A 19,563-nucleotide genomic window follows, 5' to 3' on the forward strand; every position below is an offset into this window, starting at 1 on the left:
ATTATTTTTAAATACCCAAGCAAGCACCTTTGGATGAGAGGTAAATGCCTATGTAAACAGATGAACTTGAGACTTATTGCTGAATAACCAATCGGAGTACAGACACAACACATGAATGACGTGCACACTTAATAACAAACGGACGTGGTTGTGTCTAATATGTTCTTCATATTTCAATATGTTGTGTGTTGTAACAGACATACTTAATGCACTCGTGTGAAATAAAGAAATGTTTTCTGAATTTTGGTGCCTGCAATTTTTCGTAGCTTTTGTGTGGACCATCATTCTTAACTGTCAACATTTTTGTTGCCACTCCTGTCTCGTAAGTCTTCAATTAACACTTGATTTAATGGTTGATTTAAAGGGAATGATATTTTGATCCCCAGACAAGATGAGTGCAAAAAGAAAGAACTATTCCATTGAGTACATGGAAGGAATCATGGAGGACTCTCAGGGCATGAATCTTACGTCTTTCTGAAAAGAGAAGAATTGGGTTCTCTGAATGGTCCGAAGATGGCGAACAGAGTATGATAATCTCAGTCAACAGGTGAATGAGGGAAATGCTAAGAAACACGAGTATGGATCAGATCGACAACTGTTATTTCCTGAGTTGGAAGACATCATCTATGAATGCACTGCTGACAGGAGAGCAAAGGCTTTGGTTCTGTGCAGGGCATTTGCCCTTGCAATGGCACCACAGTTAAGAACTATCCCCAGAAGAATTCAAAGCATCACAACACTGGTTGGATGGCTTCCTTCAGTGATATGAACTGTCTCTAAGAAGATCGACATCACTGTTCAAGCTGGAAGATGCTGAAGTTATTAAACGTGCACTTGCATTCAAGTCTTTGGTGATGGCATCGACTTTTCTAAATACCAACTCTCCAACATGATTGCTATGGATGAAACTGCAGTGTTTATGGGCCAAAGATCTCAAATGACAGTTGATCAGAGGGGTACCTCGTTAATGTATATTCCTCCACTGGTTATGAAAGTGCACATGTTACCTGTATTTTGGCAATTTGTCTGGATGGAAAGAGAGCCCCATCTCTAATCATCACTAAGAGCAAGAAAGATAAGGTTGGACGTGTTTCAGGCATTTATGTTCTTGAAACCAAAAAAGCCTGGTGCACACAAGCAGTTATAAGGAAGTGGGTCGATTTAATGCTGTCATTTGTTTTGTGAGGTGGCCAAAGAGGTCTGCTAGTCTGGGATTCAGCCAGCACTCACCGCTCTAAAGACATGAAGAACTTCCTTGCACAGAAAAGAATAGATCTAATAATGATTCCCGCAGGAATGACTACCTATCTCCAGACTCTTGATATTGCAATAAACAAGTCATTCAAGGATGATTTGTGCATGGAAATCAATGACTACATTGAAAATAGAATGGAGAGAAATCAGCGTGGATACTTTGTGAAGCCTGGCCTGCAAGAGTCATGACTTGGGTGAAGAATTCATGGGATAAAATCACTGACAGCTGTGTTGCCAATGCACTACGAGCAGGCTACATAGACAAGAAGTGCTCATTTAAGGAGAGCTCTATTGCTGGACATGAGAGATTGTGCCCAATGGTTCTACAGGAAATGGAATCACAATTAATTCAAGTCAGAATTCAGTATTTGAAGAGTTATGACGATGTTCCAGAAGAAGATCACATGACTGTATTTGAATAAATGTAGGTTTTTATACATGAGTAAATGAATAAATGTAGATTGTTATACATGGATAAATGTAGATTGTTGTGCATGAAAAAAATAAGACATCCCCTGAAAATAAGCCCTAATGGGTCTTTTGGAGCAAAAAATTAACATAAGACACAGTCTTATTTTCAGGGAAATATGGTACTACATCACCGTACTTAGCATGCTGGCATTAATTTTTCAGTATCGTCTCACAGTTGCAAAACGGCTACCACAGTTCCAGGCATCATATGTCCAAATAGTAGTGAAACAAGTGTTTTAGATCAAAAAAAAAAAAAAAAAAAAGGATTTCTAATTGTTCTCTTTCATGAGCCTCAGTCTCTTTCTACAAAGAAACAAATCTTTATCAAATGCCCAGAAAATTGCTTTTCCCCTTTCATTGGCTCCTGCCCAACCTTAGAACAATATTGGCAAAACAAGTTTACTCCTTTCGTAGATTCACCCACTGGGCATGAGCACATTACTGCCAAAAGAAAAGTGGAGTGCTTTAGTAAGGAAGAAGAAAGCAGGATACAGAGTAGACAACTAACTGTGACTGCCACGCGGCACCAAAATGGTTTTAAGAAATGTGTCACTGGATATCTGGGCTTCTTTGATCTTCCCTCCCTTCCTGCCTGCTGACCTTCCTTCCTTCTTCCCTCCCTCCCTCCCTCCCTCCCACTGCTAAGGAGCATTTAAGTAAAATAAACATGTGGCATAATTCTAAGAGCAAATTCTAGTCCTTTAATAATTAAAATTAAGAAGTGTATTTCTGTTTAAGAAGCTGTAGAAACATAAATCAAAGAAGTAGCTGAGTTCCTAAACTGCTGTAAAACTTATATAATACTTCTTTATGTGTTTACTTTGCCATTTCAGCTCTGCTTTATTTAATTCTGGGTTGCTCAGTTGCTTCCATGGGTAGTTGATGCTGTAAATTAAGTTCCCCAGCCGCTCAATCTGTCAAGAAGTTTTCCACTGAACACTGATTGAGGGCCTGCTGTCTCTAAACACTCAAGAACAATTGCACCTGTAGAGCAACCCTGAAAATTCCAGAAATAAATATTTAATAGTATAAATACATCCATAGTATAGTTTTTATTTTCAGGTATGGGATTTTCTTCACACAAGGCATGTCATGTCAGTCTTTCAAATTACACATCTTTCAATAACAGCTGCATTCCTCTGTAATCTCCCTATCAATCTAATACCCCCGTAGGTTTTTTTTTCTTTCTTTCCCCTTTAATAGTTGCTCTGTTTATCTGAATCTAGCCATTTATTCCTCATTCTTCAAGCTTAAGCTAACAGATGGAGAGACAGATTACTTCCAACATCTGCAATGAAACGCTTTACCTGCAATGCCTACTGCGAGTAAAACTGATTTTCGTTACGTGATGTTTGAAAATTTCTCTCACAGGCATTGCAAGTGAAAATTTTCAGTGTCAGGGGAAGTCCTCCCCTAGGCTCTCACTATTAGGCACGCTCATGTTCCAAATAAATAACACATATCACTTTACCAGTGCTATAAATAGATCCCTCCTGGTAAACAACAGTTTTGATGCCACGGATGTTTGTGATAGTCACACTTTAAGATCACTGGAAATTTTCACATGTGTGCCATTATGTTAATCATATAATTTCACACACAAAAAAATAAGAAAAGTGATTATGTTTGCCATTGACTGAGTTACCTAGAAATAATCTAGAGAGACTAAAATGCAGCTATAAATCATATAACACTATTTTCGTTGACACAACACTGAGATTTTAGTAACATCTGGGTATTAGATTAGCAATTTTTCCCATAATCCCCAGGACTAAAGTTAGTGAGTACCTTATTACCCACAGCAGTCACGTGTGCACTACATCTGCACACTCCTAATGTAATAGTCACATTCTTGTCAGTGGCTCCTTTTCCTCTGCCCACTCCGGGAATGTTGGACCCACGGTACCCCCACCCTCCAGCTCTATTCTCCCTGTGAGTCTCACCTACAGCTACAACATCAACTATCACTTAAATACCAGCGAATTCTAATTCCGTGTCTATATTTCCAGCCTGCTCACCCCCTGTGAGTTTCAGGACCCTACTTCTGCCTTCTTTCTAAGTAATCCCTGTATCGTCAGGGATCAGCCTATACTCAGACAAACCTGGGCTCAACCTTTTATCCTATGAGCTTATTTCTGTGTTTACTGTCTGGATTCAAAGCATCACAATCAATTCAGTAACCAGGATTGGAAACCTCAATTTTCCTACATGCCTCTATCTCCCTTAACCACTGTCTGAAATCATTCACAAGTGTCCGAAGTGTCTAGTCTGAAATCATTCCTACCTGTGTGACCTACTTCTCACTAGCATTGATCTAGTTCAACTCATCATTCTTCATACTGGCTTCAGTAAATGCTTTTAAAACTTGTCTCCTTGCCTCCAATCACTGCTATAGCCAAAACATCCTCTATGCTCCACTTCCATTTGACAAATATTTATTGAGTACTAGGCTTTTGAGTGGGCATTTAGTAGAGTGCTGAGCAAGGCAAAGACACACTGTGAATTTAGACTCTAGTTCAGGAGATTAGGCAACAACCTAGCAAACAAACAAATAGATAATCCACCGGGAGTGTTTGGGTAAAGAGTAACTGATAGGAGGTGCTATTGTATATAGAATGGACACTGAGGAGGGGTCGTTTAGGATAAGACGTCTAGGAAGGGAAGCTACAAAGAGAGTCAAAGATAAGAGCATAACAAGGTCCCCAGGCAAGACGAGGCTTCAAGGACTAGAAGGAGGCCCATGCTGATTGGAACTAAGTCTACGACAGGGAGGTTGTACGAGATGAAGTGAGGAGAGGTGAAATCACCTACAGCATTATGGGCCATGATCATTAATCTGGATCTAATGTTAGAAAGAACTGGAAGCCAGGGAAAGGTTTTCCTCAAAGAGGTAATGTGATCTGATTTACATTTCTGAAAAAAATCACCAGAATTACGCTTCCCAATCCCAATATGAGGCTCAGTTGTCTGCATCAATGAAGTTGTTGGCTCCTGATGAATGAGGTGACCGCATGTGCAGTGTGTTCAAGTGAGTCCTGGTTTGTGCCTGTTGTGCTAGTGTAATTATTAATACTCCCTTCCTTTCACTCTCAAAGGGCCCTACAGAGACCATAAATTGTATGGTCAACATACTGATAGGGAGAACAGTAAAATAGTCCTTAGGCTGACACTCAAGGAACATGGTCTCAACTCACCTCTTCCTTTCTCCCCCACCACATCTCTACGTTACGGTGTTCTGGTCACTGAAATGTAATGCTGGTGGCAGTATCCTGAATGGACATGTACACTCCACCACTGTGCCTTTGCTCATCTCCTGCCTCCTGCCGCTCTGTGACCATCTCAACGACTAGTAGCCAGACCCTTGAGGGCCAGACCTGAGAAGCCTCTCAAGAACCCAGGCAGAATGAATAGCTTCCCCTCTGCACTTTCTTACTACCTCTATTATCACATTTATCACAACTGGGTTGATTATTTATAGGTCATTTTCCCTGCTGGAAAGAAAGGTACTTAATGGCAAGGACAGCCCTCCTCTCATGTGTTTTTGGGTCCACACCACCCACTGCATGCCTGTTCCACAGTTGGTACTTGATATATATATATTATATATATTATATATATATATATATATATATATATATATATATATATATATATATATATATAATATATATATACACACACACACACATATATACATGTGTATATATATATATACATATATGTATATATATATATATGACTGCTAGATGAATTATTTAATAAAAAAGCAATATAAAATACATCTAATGTAGTCCCATTCATTATGAAGTAACAAAAAACTTCTAATAAATGGCTAGAAGTGAAAAAATCTCTACAGGGCAAAAAGAAGAAGAAGTCTAATTTTAGGAAACTAAACAATGTCTAAATAATTATGAAGCTGATTAGTAAACTAATAAAAAATTAAAAAATAAAAAAAATAAAAAAATTAAAAAATGAAGTTTTGCTCCTTTAAAACTCTAATAATAATAATAATTATTATTATTATTATTATGAAGCTGAACTATAACAGATGGGTACACTACCAAAAGGCAATTTCATATACTCACCACTCTTAAATAATCCAGAACAAATCTTGCTCAGAAGAAGTTTTTGACGTAATTGCAGAACTTCAGCTTCTAAGGCTTCAACTTTTGATTTCCACTTCGACTCCTGCCCAGACACCACCAATGCAAGGTGCTCTGTGTATTCTCTGCTGCTTTTGTCTGCTGGTTTTGAGCGGATAATTGCCAAGGCCAGAGCCAGCTTTGAGGTTCTCAAGTACCATGCTTGATTATCCATCTTGGCTTTTTTCCCTATATAGTTCAATAAGAAAAAAAATAACAAATTCCTTTTAACTTCTGCAGTGCATTTCATTTGTTCAAAATTGATTTTGCAGAGTATCACTAATTAATATGTTTACAATACAACTTGACACCAAGTAACAGAAAAAAATTCTCAGGAACTGAAAACAATATGAACAAAAATATGCAAAAGAAAAATGCATGCACAGGAATATTAAATGTATGAAGATTCAAAACAATAGGTTCAGATAATTTGACAAATTTTTCAGGTGGAAAAAATACACATTAATTTTTCAGTGGTTTCTAACCAGAGGCACACATCAGAATCTAGAGGGATATATATCTATATCTATATCTATATCTATATCTATATCTATATCTATATCTCTATATATATATGCACATATGTATGTTATATATGCGCTTGTGTGTATGTGCATATATAGCATATATTTATCATAATATCATGTACACACACACACACACACACACATACACACAAATACCTGGTCTATCACCCCAAATATGATTCAGCAAATTTGGGGTAGAACTGAGATCTCATAAATTTTTTTTCCAATTACAGTTGACATACAATAATATATTACTTTCAGGTGTACAACGAATGATTATATATATATATATATATATATATATATATATATATATATATATATATAACTTACAAAGTGATTACCCTGATAAGTCTATCCATCTGTCTGTATCATGGAGTCTGTTTTGTTTTGTTTGTTCATTTGTTTTGCTCATTTAGGTTACATATGTAAGTGAAATACGGTATTTGTCTTTCTCTGTCTGGCTTACTTCACTTGCATAATACCCACTAGGCTCACCCCTGTTGTTGCAAATGGTAAGATTTCATTTGTTTTTACAGCTGTTGAATAATATCACATTATATATATACGCCACCTCTTCTTTATCCATTTGTCTACTGATGGGTACTTGAACAGCTTCCCTATCTCAGCTATCGTAAATAATGCTGCAAAGAACATAAGAGTGAATATGTCTTTTTGAATTAGTGTTTTGGATTTCTTCAGATAAATACCCAGAAATGAGATTGCTGGGTCATATGGTACTTCTAATTTTAATTTTTGGAGGAACCTCCATACTGTTTTCCGTAACAGCTGCACCAATTTGCAATCCCACTAACTGGTCATGAGGGTTCCCTTTTCTCCACATCCTCATCTACACGTGTTTGTTGTTTTATTGATGATAGCCATGCTGACAGGTATAAGGTGATATCACATTGTGGTTTTAATTTGCATTTCTCTGATGATTAGTGACATTGAGCATCTTTTCATATGTCTATTGGCCATCTTTATGTGCTCTTTGGAGAAATGTCTGTTCAGGTCCACTGCCCATTTTTTAATTGCATTGTTTATTTTTTTTGGTGTTAAGTTGTATGAGTTCTTTATAAATTTTGAATATTAACTCCTTATCAGATGTATCATTGGAAACTATCTTCTCCCATTCGGTAGGTTGTCTTCCCATTTTGTTGATTCCCTTTGCTGTACAAAAACTTTTTAGTATAACATAGTCCCATTTGGTTTTTCTTGTGTTTCCCTTGCCCAATGAGATATATCAGAAAAAAATTATGAGGATCATTGTTAGTTTTCTTTTATGAGTTTTTTGGTTTTGAGTCTTACATTTAAGTCTTTAATACACTTTGAGTTTATTCTTGAATGTGGTGTAAGAAGGTTTCATTTTTATTTTTATTTTTTTGCATTTATCTGTCCAGTTTTCCCAACACCATTTATTGAAGAGACTGTCTTTACCCCATTGTATATTCTTGCCTCCTTTGTCATAGATTAATTGACCATATAGTTGTGTGAGTTTATTTCTGGGTTCTCTTTTCTGTTCCATTGATCTATCTGTCTGTTTTTATGACAGTACCATGCTGGTTTGATTACTATAGCGTTGTAATATAGTTTGATATCAGGTAGTATGATACCTCCAACTTTGTTCTTCTCAAGATTGCTTTAGATATCTGAGGTCTTTTGTGGTTCCATATAAATTTTAAGATAATGTGTTCTAGTTCTGTGAAAAACACCATTGGTATTTTAATAGGGATTGCATTGAATCTGTAGCTTGCCTTGGATAGTATGGATATTTTAATGATGTTAATTCTTCCTATCCATGAGCACAGAATATTCTCCCATTTATTTGTATCTTATTTACTTTCTTTCTTCAATTTCTTATAGTTTTCCAAGTATAGGTCTTTTAAGTCCATGGTTAAATTTATTCCTAGGTGTTTTATCTTTTTAGATGCAACTGTAAATGGGATTGTTTTCTTAATTTCTTTTTCTGATAGTTCGTTACGGGTGTATAAAATGAAACTGATTTCTCAGTATTAATTTTGTATCCTGCTACTTTACTAAATTCATTTATCAGTTCTAATGTTTTTTGGTGGTCTTTATTGTTCTTTATAAATAGTATCATATCATCTGCAAATAATAACAGTTTTATTTCCTGCTTTCCAATTAGGATGCCATTATTTCTTTTTCTTGTCTTATTGTTGTGGCTAGGACATCCAATATTGTGTTATATAAAAGTGGTGAAAGTGGATATCTTTGTCTTGTTCCTGATCTTAAAGAAAACACTTCAGCTTTTCACCATTGAGTATGCTATTAGTTGTGTGTATGTCATATATGGCCTTTATTTTGTTGAGTTACGTTCCCTCTATTGCCACTTTGCTGAGAGTTTTTATCATAAATGGATGCTGGATTTTGTCAAATATTTTTTCTGCATCTATTGATATGATCATATGATTTTTATCTTTCATTTTTTTATCTGGTGTATCTATCATGTTAATTGATTTGCAAATTTTGAACCAACCTTGCATCCCAGGAATATATACCACTTGATCATGGTGTATGACTTTTTAATGCATTGCTGAAATTGAAATTATTTTGCCAATATTTTGTTAAAGATTTTTGCATCTATGTTCATCTGGGATATTGGCCTATAATTTTCTTTTTTTGAAATGTCTTTTTCTGGTTTTGGAATCAGGGTAATGTTAGCCTCACAAAATAAGCCTGAGAGCCTTCCCTCCTCTTGAATTTTTTGGAATAGTTAGGGAAAGATAGGTGTTAATTCTTCTTTGAATGTTTGGTAAAATTCACATGTGAAGCCACCTGGTCCAGGACTTTCGTTTGTTGAGAGGTTTTTTGATTACTGATTCAATTTCTCAAGCTATTTCTCTCTCTCTCTCTCTCTCTCTCTCTCTCTCTCTCTCTCTCTCTCTCTCTCTTTGATTCAGTCTTAGAAGACTGTATGCTTCTAGGAATTTATTCATTTCTTCCATGTTCTTTCTTACTCTGTTGGCATATAATTGTTTATAGTATTTTCTTTAATCTTTTGTATTTCTGTGTTGTCAGTTGTCACTTCTCCTCTTTCAATTCTGATTTTATTTATTTGGGTCCTCTCTTTTTCTTTTGATGAGTCTGGTTAAAGGTTCATCAATTTTGTTTATCTTTTCAATGAACCACCTCTTGGTCTCATTGATTTTTCTGTTGTTTCTTTAGACTCTATTTCATTTATTTGTGCACTGGTCATTATTATTTCCTTCCTTCTACCTCCTTTGGGTTTTGTTTGTTATTATTTTTCAGTTTCCTTTAGGTGTAAGTTTAGATTGTTTATTTGAGATTTTTCTTGTTTCTTGAAGTAGGCCTGTATTGCCATGAATTTCCCTCTTAAAACTGCTTTGGCTATGTCCCATAGATTTGGGGTTGTTGTGTTTTCACTTTCATTTGTCTCAAGGTATTTTTTGATTTCTTCGTTGATTTTGTTGTTGACCCATTCATTGTTTAGTGACATTTTATTTAGCCTACATGTGTTCATTTCAGTTTTCTTCTTGTAATTAATTTCTAGTTTCATACCACTGTAATCAGAGAAGAGGCTTGATATGATTTCAGTCTTCTTAAATTTATTCAGAGTTGTTTTGTGGTCTAACATGTGGTCTCTAACCTGGACAATGTTCCATGTGCACTTGAGATAAAATATATTTTGCTGCTTTTGGGTGAAATGTCCTAAAAACATCAATTATGTCTACTTGGTCTACTGTGTCATTTAAGGCCACTCTTCCCTTGTTGATTTTCTGTCTGGATGATCTATTCATTGATGTCAATGTCCCCTACTATGACTGTATTACTGTCAATCTCTCCCTTTATGTCCAAAATATTTGCTTTATATGTCTTTTGCTGTCCTTACATTGTGTGTCAGTGTTTATGTAAGTTAGGCCTTCTTGTTGAATTGATCTCTTTATCAATATGAAATGCCCTTCTTTGTCTGTTGTTACAGCCCTTGTTTTAAAGTCTGTTTTGTCTGATATAAGTATGGCTACCTGATTTGCATGAAATACCTTTTTCCATCCCATTACTTGTAGTTTTTTATGTCTCTTTGAATCTGAGCTGGGTCTCTTTTAGGCAGCATATGTATGGGTCTTGTTTCGCATCCATTCAGCCAACTTATATCTTTTAATTGGAATATTTTATCCATTTACTTTTAAAGTAATCATTGATAGGTATGTAATTATTTCCATTTTATTATTCTTTTTTTTATCTTTTTGTGTATGTGTGTGTGTGTTCTTCTAAAAGAAGTCCCTTTAACATTTTGTGTAATACTAGTTTGGTGGTGATTAACTCTTTTAGCTTTTTATTATCTGGGAAGCTCTTTACCTCTCCTTCAATTCTAAATGATAGCCTTGCTGGGTAGAGTAATCTTTGGTGTAGGTTTTTGCTTATCATCACTTTGAATAATTCCTGCCAATCACTTCTGTCCTGCAAAGTATCTGTTGAGAAATCAGCTGGCAGTCTTTTGGGAACTCCCTTGTAGATAGCTAATTGCTTTTGTCCTGTTGCTTTTGAGATTCTCTCTTTGTCTTTAACTTTTGGCATTTTAATTACAATGTTTCTTAGTATGGGCCTCTTTGGAGTCATGTTGTTTAGAACTCTCTTCATTTCCTGGACTTGTAAGTCTATTTCCTTCACCAGGTTAGGGAAGTTTTCAGTCATTAAACTGAAAACTTAAAGTCTTTTCTGCCTTATTCCCACCTATAACAATGTGTACTTATCTGGTATTCTATAATTTAGCACTAAAAGTATACATTCAAACAGGTAGCACATGCTATTTCATTATAATCAGAGATGAACACAAAAATTTGTGTATAATATATTAATCATATGATTTTTTTTGAAACTGGAAACAATCAAATAGTTAACAAATGAATATTACTTCTCCATTAAACATTATATTTTTAGAGATATTTTTATTAGCATAGGAAAGTGTTTATGATATGCTGAGTGGAAAAAAAGTGAGGACATGAAATTATATGTACAGGAGGATCCCAAATTATGTAAAATTAGGAAGTACAAAAAATGTAAATACAATTTATATCTACAGTAAAATTATTGGTGATTTTTATTTTCTTATTTATTCTTCTCTAAATTTTCCTCATTTTTCTGATGAACATGTATCAAATTATGTATATATATATATATATATATATATATATATATATATATATAATTGTCTTCCAAAAATAAAGTATAGCTGTCATTTTTTTTTAACCTTTCACAGGTGTAGAATACACCAAGGATTAGATGCTGTTTAGATGGACAAAGTAATTAGAATTATAGCTCCACTTATTTTAGCTTTCACAGCAAACATTTCACTTGGCTGGTTCATTCTCCATCTGTTGTATCAGCAGCAATGGGGAGCAGTATCCTCTCTGCCTCTCAGTACTTCAGGAAAGCACCCTGTGTACAGAGAGCACAGAGATATGGATGACCTTCCCTAAAGAAGTAGGTCTACTATTATATTATTACAGTACTGATTAAAAATAACAATAATAAGTAACTTATTTAAAGTATTTTAGTTGGAAAAGGGTTTGACACTCAATTATGAATAGTGGGATTCTAGGTTAAAAAAGAAAAATAGTTTAAAAATAGTTGATCAGCACAAGAGGACAAAGTTCTTTGGATAATAAAGACAGCAAACTCTCTGTTCTGATTTTTAAGTCATCGTATGTGATTTGTTAGTAGTGTTAAAACTGTGCTGAACACTAGTAAACAGAAAAAAAAGATCAAATGATAAAGTTCTTCTGGATCATAACTATCCCAGGGTCACTTGTTTGAACATTAATTAGAATTGTACTATAAGTGAATAGAAATGATTGATAATAGGTATATTGGTACTGGCTTCTATGATATAAATTACACTCAAGACACACAAAGAACTACAACCAAACAGAATCAGGCTTTTTAAACTGCTCCCTCATGTTTTGAAGAGAGGGAGAGAGACATTATAAACATATGCTGTTTTTATTTTAGGACAGCATTGCTAAATTAAGGGATGTGACATTTGGTAGGTAAAGATAATTCTATTTCCCCTAAAATTTCATGGAAAAAAAATTAGCTTCCTAAACATATTCTCTTTTTAATTGAATAAAGATCAGTATAACTTTCAGAAACCTTTTTTTAATTCAATTTATGCACAAATAATTATCATAAATAATTAAAATGAACATTTAATGTTCTCTAGTAAGGAATTTAGTGTCTTTGAATTCTTAAATGAAAATATAAAATTTTAAGTCTTTTTAGAATAGAGTATTAGTTCAAATGGGGTTTCTTTTTCTTTGCATTCAAGAACAGACCTTACCATACCAAAGTCCCCCACAGGGCTTCGGAAAAATCTAGAAACATTACCTATAACCCCTGGATTCTCCTCCAGGCAATGCGTGCATAAACAGCTATTCTGCAAACAGAATTTTGGCAATTTTTATCTGTCATATTTCTCCTACCATCATTTTCCCCTACTGAACTTAAATTTCTTATCAACTAACCAATTATCTGAACTGTCAAAACTGTTTTAAATTATAATCCTGAATTCTAAAGTAGAGTCCCAGCTCACTCTCATATAAGGCTGGCGGAAGTTTGAAATAGATAACCATTCAGAAGAATATTTCCCTAATATGTATCAAACACCTTCAAATATTTATCCTCCTTTGGCCCAGGTACACAAGTTCAAAGATTTGATGTTAAGACTTTATGTCAAAGAAATGAGCAAAGCTATACATACAAAGCTTTATGCCCATAGATAATCTTACAGTATTATTTATAATTTAAAAAAAAAAAATCCCCCAAACAAAATCTGTCACCAGCTTGAATATCTACTAACAATACAGATTCACTAATTAAATTGTCACATATTATATAATTGAATTGAAAATGTTTTTGAAAATATTTAAAAGCATAGGCAAATATCTCCCATATGATGTTCACTGCAGAGTAAAACATAAGAGTAAATGCAGTAAAATTGGAAATTGAGGGGGAAAATGTCCGTAGAGATTGATATATTGATAGATTTACATACAGAAAGGGGATAAGGAAGAAGAGAAAGAAGGGAAAGAAGGGAGGAAGAGGGAGGATAACAGACTAGAGTTATTCACCAAAAATACAAACCATACATTTACTATAGCTGAGGAAGTCTGATTTTATTTCTTATACTTTTCTGTAGTTTTCAAGTTTTCCACAATTAACATTATAAAACTTACTATGTAAGACATAAAAATGCCTTAATATTAATCCTACAGAAATATTTCCTATTCTGTATTTTTCAAAGTAGAAATTATAGGACAAATGAAGATAGAGGAGAAAATCGCCAGGTACCATGAAGGGTATTGAAGCCTCAGAGCTCTACACCCATCACTTTGTGGTTGTGGCAAGAAGCTCCAGCCTGCAGAGCTCACCTCCTCAAGTCTGAGACATCTTAAACTATAAAACACACCATAAGTTCACAACAGCTTGGGAGAGTAGGAGGGGGATAAAAATGAAATAATAGTACATTAAACATATCAGAAATTTTAAACTGTCAACACAATGCTTTTAGAATTGAGCGAACACAGTCAATGGAATGAGAATTCTGTCTCCCAGTTTCTCTAATCAGCTTTTGCCAAATTCCACTAGGCCTGTGGACTTCTGACCTTTCCATTTCCAGATGCGTTTAGGGTTCCTTCCATTAATTCAAAAGACAGGGTAGATTTAGGAGGTGGGGCAGAAAAACTTCCAAATATGACCAAGAAGCAAGCTATTAGCCATTGTATCCCCAATGCCATGAGCACTGACTGGCTTATAGTAAGCACTCTACTAAATACTGGAATGAGTGAGTGAGTGAATGAATGAATGAATATATCAATATAGGTCAGGGAGTCACATAGAGCAGCTTCGCCAACTCAACCTGGGCTCTCATCAGTAAGTCTTTGTCAAATACATCCTAGAGAGAATGGCACTGGAGGGAGAATGGCTTAGAAGGGGAATTTAGTTAGTTAACCTGAAAGTCACATGTCTCTCTTTTCACTGTATAATGCATTCTTTCTTAACTACTTCCAGTGAATCTACTCCCTCTAAACTTATGCCTTTCTACAGTGTACTCTTAAACTTTCACCAAAACAACTCCTAAAGAAAACAGAACAAAGATAAAATGTATTTCATATACAGGTTTAGGTCAGAGGTAAGCTGTAAGGGAGAAAGGCAGATTTTGTCTCATGTGACGCCTACAATAAATACGGGAATTGACTTCCCAGTAAAGCAAGAAACTGAAGAAGATTGGCTGCACATTCCGTAAGTCACTAAGATGAATACGATAAGACAATGAGTACAGGAGGAAGTCCCCATGTACCATGATGGTGGAAAGTTCATTTATCAAATATCAGTCTGGGGCACAGCAGAAGCCTGGCAATGCCAGAAAAGCAAGAAATTACAAGACATTTTAGATCATTAGTTTCAGTAAAGTTCAGACAAAGTCTAACATACAATTTTGGGATTAGATCCAGCTGACATTCCCTAATTACTGTTACAGTTTTAGTACATACTGTAGTATAAAGTGCTCAACAGATGAATATCATGTGGAATTTTACATGAAAAAATCAGGAGTTACTGAAGATTTCAAAACTCTCCACTTTAATTATTTTTTTCCACTTTAATTATTAAGAGAGCTTTTAAAAGTATTCCCAGCAATGAGAATCTGTGCATGATAAGATAGATGCTTGCCTAATTTTTTCTTTCTGTTTCATTGCCATCAGAACAAGCCAACTATCTATCATTTTCCTCTTGTTGAAAGAGTTAACGAATCACAGATTTTAATTGTCTATAGTCTCTTAACACTATTTTATTTTTATGTAAACCCCCAACTCTTTTCATTCCTCAGTACTTCTTTTTTGGCATAAGAAAGATTTTCTCTGGATTCTGGCAAGGAACACTGCAGAATTTCACATGGGAAAAACACATCAAACAATTTTATAAGTCAGCAAAAAGTACACTGATTCAGAAATGCAAATTCACATATATATCAGCAATCATCTTCCACTATGTAAATCCATAGAAGGAATGGGGACCTGATATCTATTATTAACACATATTTTTAAAAATAAATTGGAAGCCATATAGGTGTTTCTTAGTTAAAACACTGGTATTTCACACATAATCCTTATCACCAAAACAAACATATTATTCTGATAGGGTATGTAAAACAATTCTGATAATCTACCTAACTCAGATCCATAAACCCATCCACAAATTTGAAACCTTTAGGAGGCTATACTCTGGAAATGGAAAAAGTTACATGTCATAAAATGAGGGGGATTATAGGATGAAGTCAGAAACCAGATACCTAGAAGAGGGGTATTTGAGAGGAGTCCAGCCAATCCCAGGAGAGAGAGGAGCAGCTGGCTTCTGAGGATCAGCTGAGCCAAGGCCAGAGCTTTAAGAAAAAAACATAAGACTAAGGGTGGGGGGGAGACAGTGAGGCACGAAATCCCCTGGAAGACGTAAATGACCCTATCCAAAGAAGTCCTATTTTGTAATTGACACATTAAGGAATAAGATTTGTTTCCTAGCAGCTATTATGTAACGCCTTCTTAGACCACTTTTGTGAACACTTAAGATATGAACTCAAAAAAGCATAAGCAGCCCCACAGAAATATTTTCTGTAAGGCTTATTTTTAACTCTGAAAAAGTGGCCTAATTCTCGTCTGTCTCACTCATTTAAGTCTCATCAAACAGACCACAAGTTTCAGAGAGCAACTGACAATGCTTCATAGCTTCTCACTGGGCTTCATTGTATAAGTAAATTTAACACTTCTTTTACTTCCCACTTAGATTTGCACTTAAAAAGTAGATTGGAGTTCTATTTTTACTCATCTGAAACAGCCTCCCAAAAGAGAGGGACTGTTTCACAAATACTGAGCACTTTGATTCTTGACGTCCTCCAGCACATGGAGTCCTGCACTTTTTTAAACTCAGCCCCTCAACTTGTTCTAAACCATACACACACACACACACACACACACACACACACACACACACACACACGGGCAGTATAGGCCTGTAAGTAAGTCATCACTTGGGACGGGTCCTCATGTTTTCTTCCTCTACAACGCCTTTTCCCACTGCTCCTGTCCAAACTCTCCACCTAGTTCTGTGGCTGTGCACCCTCCAAAATCAGATGGTGACAGACTCTCCTACTTTCACACCACAGAAGTTGCATCCTATATCAATACAAAGCTCTTCTCCACCAAGAATGAGTCGATTCATAGGATCCATGCTATCTACTCCCCACCCCACTCAGTAGCACTACACCCCTCGCCAACTAAGCAATACCAGAAGAAGCTGCAGGCCATTCCAAAAGACCAGTACGGTTCCCTCTAAGGCAACAAAAAACAGCATAAGGCACATGTCCCTGGGTACTAGGTGAGGACATTCAGAGCAGGAATTGGTCCCTAGCTTTGCTCCACCCATGTAACAGGACCCATTCAAGGTCAAAAGTGACAGCAGTCCTGTGTCCTAACAACTGTTGTCTACTTTTCTCAGGTAACTCTACCAAACTTTCCAACTGTCCATTTCTTCTACCCATGAGAACTTGCCTTCCTCCTTAAAATTTAGATCTGACCAACCTAAGATTACCAACCCAAACAAATTCATTATAGCCAATTGGCTTCACAATGACATCAGGACCAGGACTAAAACTTGGAGCCCATGGAAAGTATCGGCAGAACAGGAGCTGCATGGGTATCATTTTTCTTTAACTAATGCCATTTGTATTAAGAATTTCTAGAACCATTTTAACATGCTATCTTGTGATCATGAAAGAGGTCTTTTATTGAAAATATCATTAATCTATTTCATCTTATAAATGGAAAACTCAAACAACAGGAACTAGCTTTAGCTACCTCAGTGGTCCAGTTTTACTCCAGGGTAATCAATTAAAGTCATTCATGCTATAAAATAAATTCAGGTCTTTAATCATCATGGTTTTTGTGTCTAAATCTATTTGTCCTCTCAATTATTATAAGAAAATTATAAAATCTGTGTTTTACTGCTTACAAATTTTACTGAAATAAAATTTACTGAGACAATAAAGGGAAATCATTAATGAACACATATATTTGGCAATTTATCTCAAATGAAAGGTTTTACCTAGATGCTCTACCTAAAATACTTGATTTGTGTCTGAAGGGCTAAATTGCAAATATGTATGGTTAAAGTAATTAACTATTTTCAGACAAAGATGGGTTGAAAGTAACTGAAAATGCAAACAGCAAACATAAGAAATCTGGAATGGCTTTATTAATATCAAACAAAAGAAACTTCATGACAATAAAATATTACCAAAGATGTAGAGGAATATGTCATAATGATAAAAAGGTCAAATTAATCAGGAAGATTAACAATCCTTAATGTGTATGCATTTAACAGCAATAACAGAACTTCCAAACATATGAAGCAAAAATTAAAATAACTTAAGGAAGAGATAGACAAATCCACAATCATATATGAAGATTCTAACACACTTCTTTCAGTAACTGATAGACTCACTAGAACAGAATAATAATGATGATTATATGAAAGCTTTTGAAAATACTACAAGCCCCTGAACTGATTGGCATTTATAGAATATTGCACCTTATAGACAGAAGATGCACACATATTCTTTTCAAGTTCTCATAAGACAGCCAACAAGACAACTCATATGCTGAGATAATATGTTCTCTAACCACAAGAAAAACAATTAGAAATGTCTAGAAAATCCCTCAAATATATGGAAAATAAGCAACATGTTTCTAAATAAAATAGGAGACAAAGAAAAATATAAATATGAGTATATTTCAAACTGAATCATAATAAAAAGAGTAATCATCAGAACTTGTTTTATAATTTGATATGTATAGTGGTATAACTGGTGTACTGGTATCACCCTGATACCAAAATTTATGAAATATTGCAATGGAAATAAACACTACAAACCAATGTGTGTAATAAACACATTAAAAAATCTTATTCACAATACTAGTAAATCAAACCAAACAATATATAAAAATAATCATCATCAACACCAAGCAGAGTTTTTCTAAGAATGTAATATTGGTCTAGCATTCAAAATTCAATCACTATAACTCAATATATTAACAGAATAAATTATTTAAAAAGCAACATATGATCATCTTAATAGTTTCATAAATGACATTTGAAAAATTCAAAGTGATTCATGATTTTTTTTAAAAAACCCTCTTAATAAATAAAAATATGTAGAATGGAAATTTCTAACTGTGATAAAGATCTATAAAAATCCACGGGAAACATTATACATAACAATGCAACATTGAATGCTTTACCCCTATGACTGGAAATATAACAAGGATATCCACTCTTCCCATTTCTATCAAATACTTTACTGGAGATAACAGGGTACTACAGAAAGAAAAAAATAAAAAGATATGTAGAGTGCATGGAAAGAAGTAAAATTATTCTTATTAATATACAGCATGAACATCTATAGAAAACCCTAAGGAATCTTAAAACAACCAATTACTAGAATTAATGAGAAAATTAAGCTAGGTCTCAGGACACAAGTCAATATGCAAAAATCTATTGTATATCTACACAAAATCCATTTAAGTTAGATTTTTTTTTTAATTAAAGTTTATTGGGGTGACAATTGTTAGTAAAGTTACATAGGTTTCAGGCATACAATTCTGTAATACATCATCTTTATATCACATTGTGTGTTTAGTGGTTACCAGAGGGTAAGGGGAGAGAGGGGTGGTAGAGGAGGGTAAAAGGGATCAAATATATGGTCATGGAAGGAGAACTGACTCTGGGTGGTAAGTTAGAATTTTTTAAAAAGCAAAATAATTAGGAATAAATTTAACAGTTGATGTGAAAGACTTCCCCCTTGAAAACTATAAAACACTGTCCATTAAAATTAAAGACCTAAATAAATTGTATTCATGGATTGGAGGACTTAATAACATTAAGATCTTAATTCTCCTCAAATTGACCTTTATACACAATCCTAATCAAAATTCTAGTCAACTTTATTTTTAGAACTTGGTAAATTAATTGCAAATTTTCTACTGAAATTTTTAAAAACTAGAATAGCCAAAATAATCTTGAAAAAGAACAAAGCTGGAAAACCAAATTGTTTAATTGCAACACAATATACAGACAAA

At 34.7% G+C, this 19,563-nt stretch overlaps 1 protein-coding gene across 2 annotated transcripts in view; it reads right to left on the reverse strand.

The window, feature by feature from the left end:
* MEI4 (meiotic double-stranded break formation protein 4) overlaps positions 1-19,563 on the reverse strand; it is a 188,416-nt gene that overhangs the window by 147,056 nt on the left and 21,797 nt on the right. Inside the window, exon 2 of one of the 2 annotated variants that reach the window (XM_019729687.3) lies at positions 5,811-6,056. In XM_019729687.3, the coding sequence (XP_019585246.2) occupies positions 5,811-6,042 (232 nt within the window). In that variant the 5' untranslated portion in view covers positions 6,043-6,056. Of the gene's footprint in view, positions 1-5,810; positions 6,118-19,563 lie in introns of those variants that run through there. The other variant, XM_088795597.1, reaches the window with a different exon arrangement.

The sequence above is a fragment of the Rhinolophus sinicus genome, chromosome 2 (assembly GCF_057876585.1).
Source record: "Rhinolophus sinicus isolate RSI-liver-muscle chromosome 2, RSI-T2T, whole genome shotgun sequence".
Taxonomy (NCBI): Eukaryota; Metazoa; Chordata; class Mammalia; order Chiroptera; family Rhinolophidae; genus Rhinolophus; species Rhinolophus sinicus.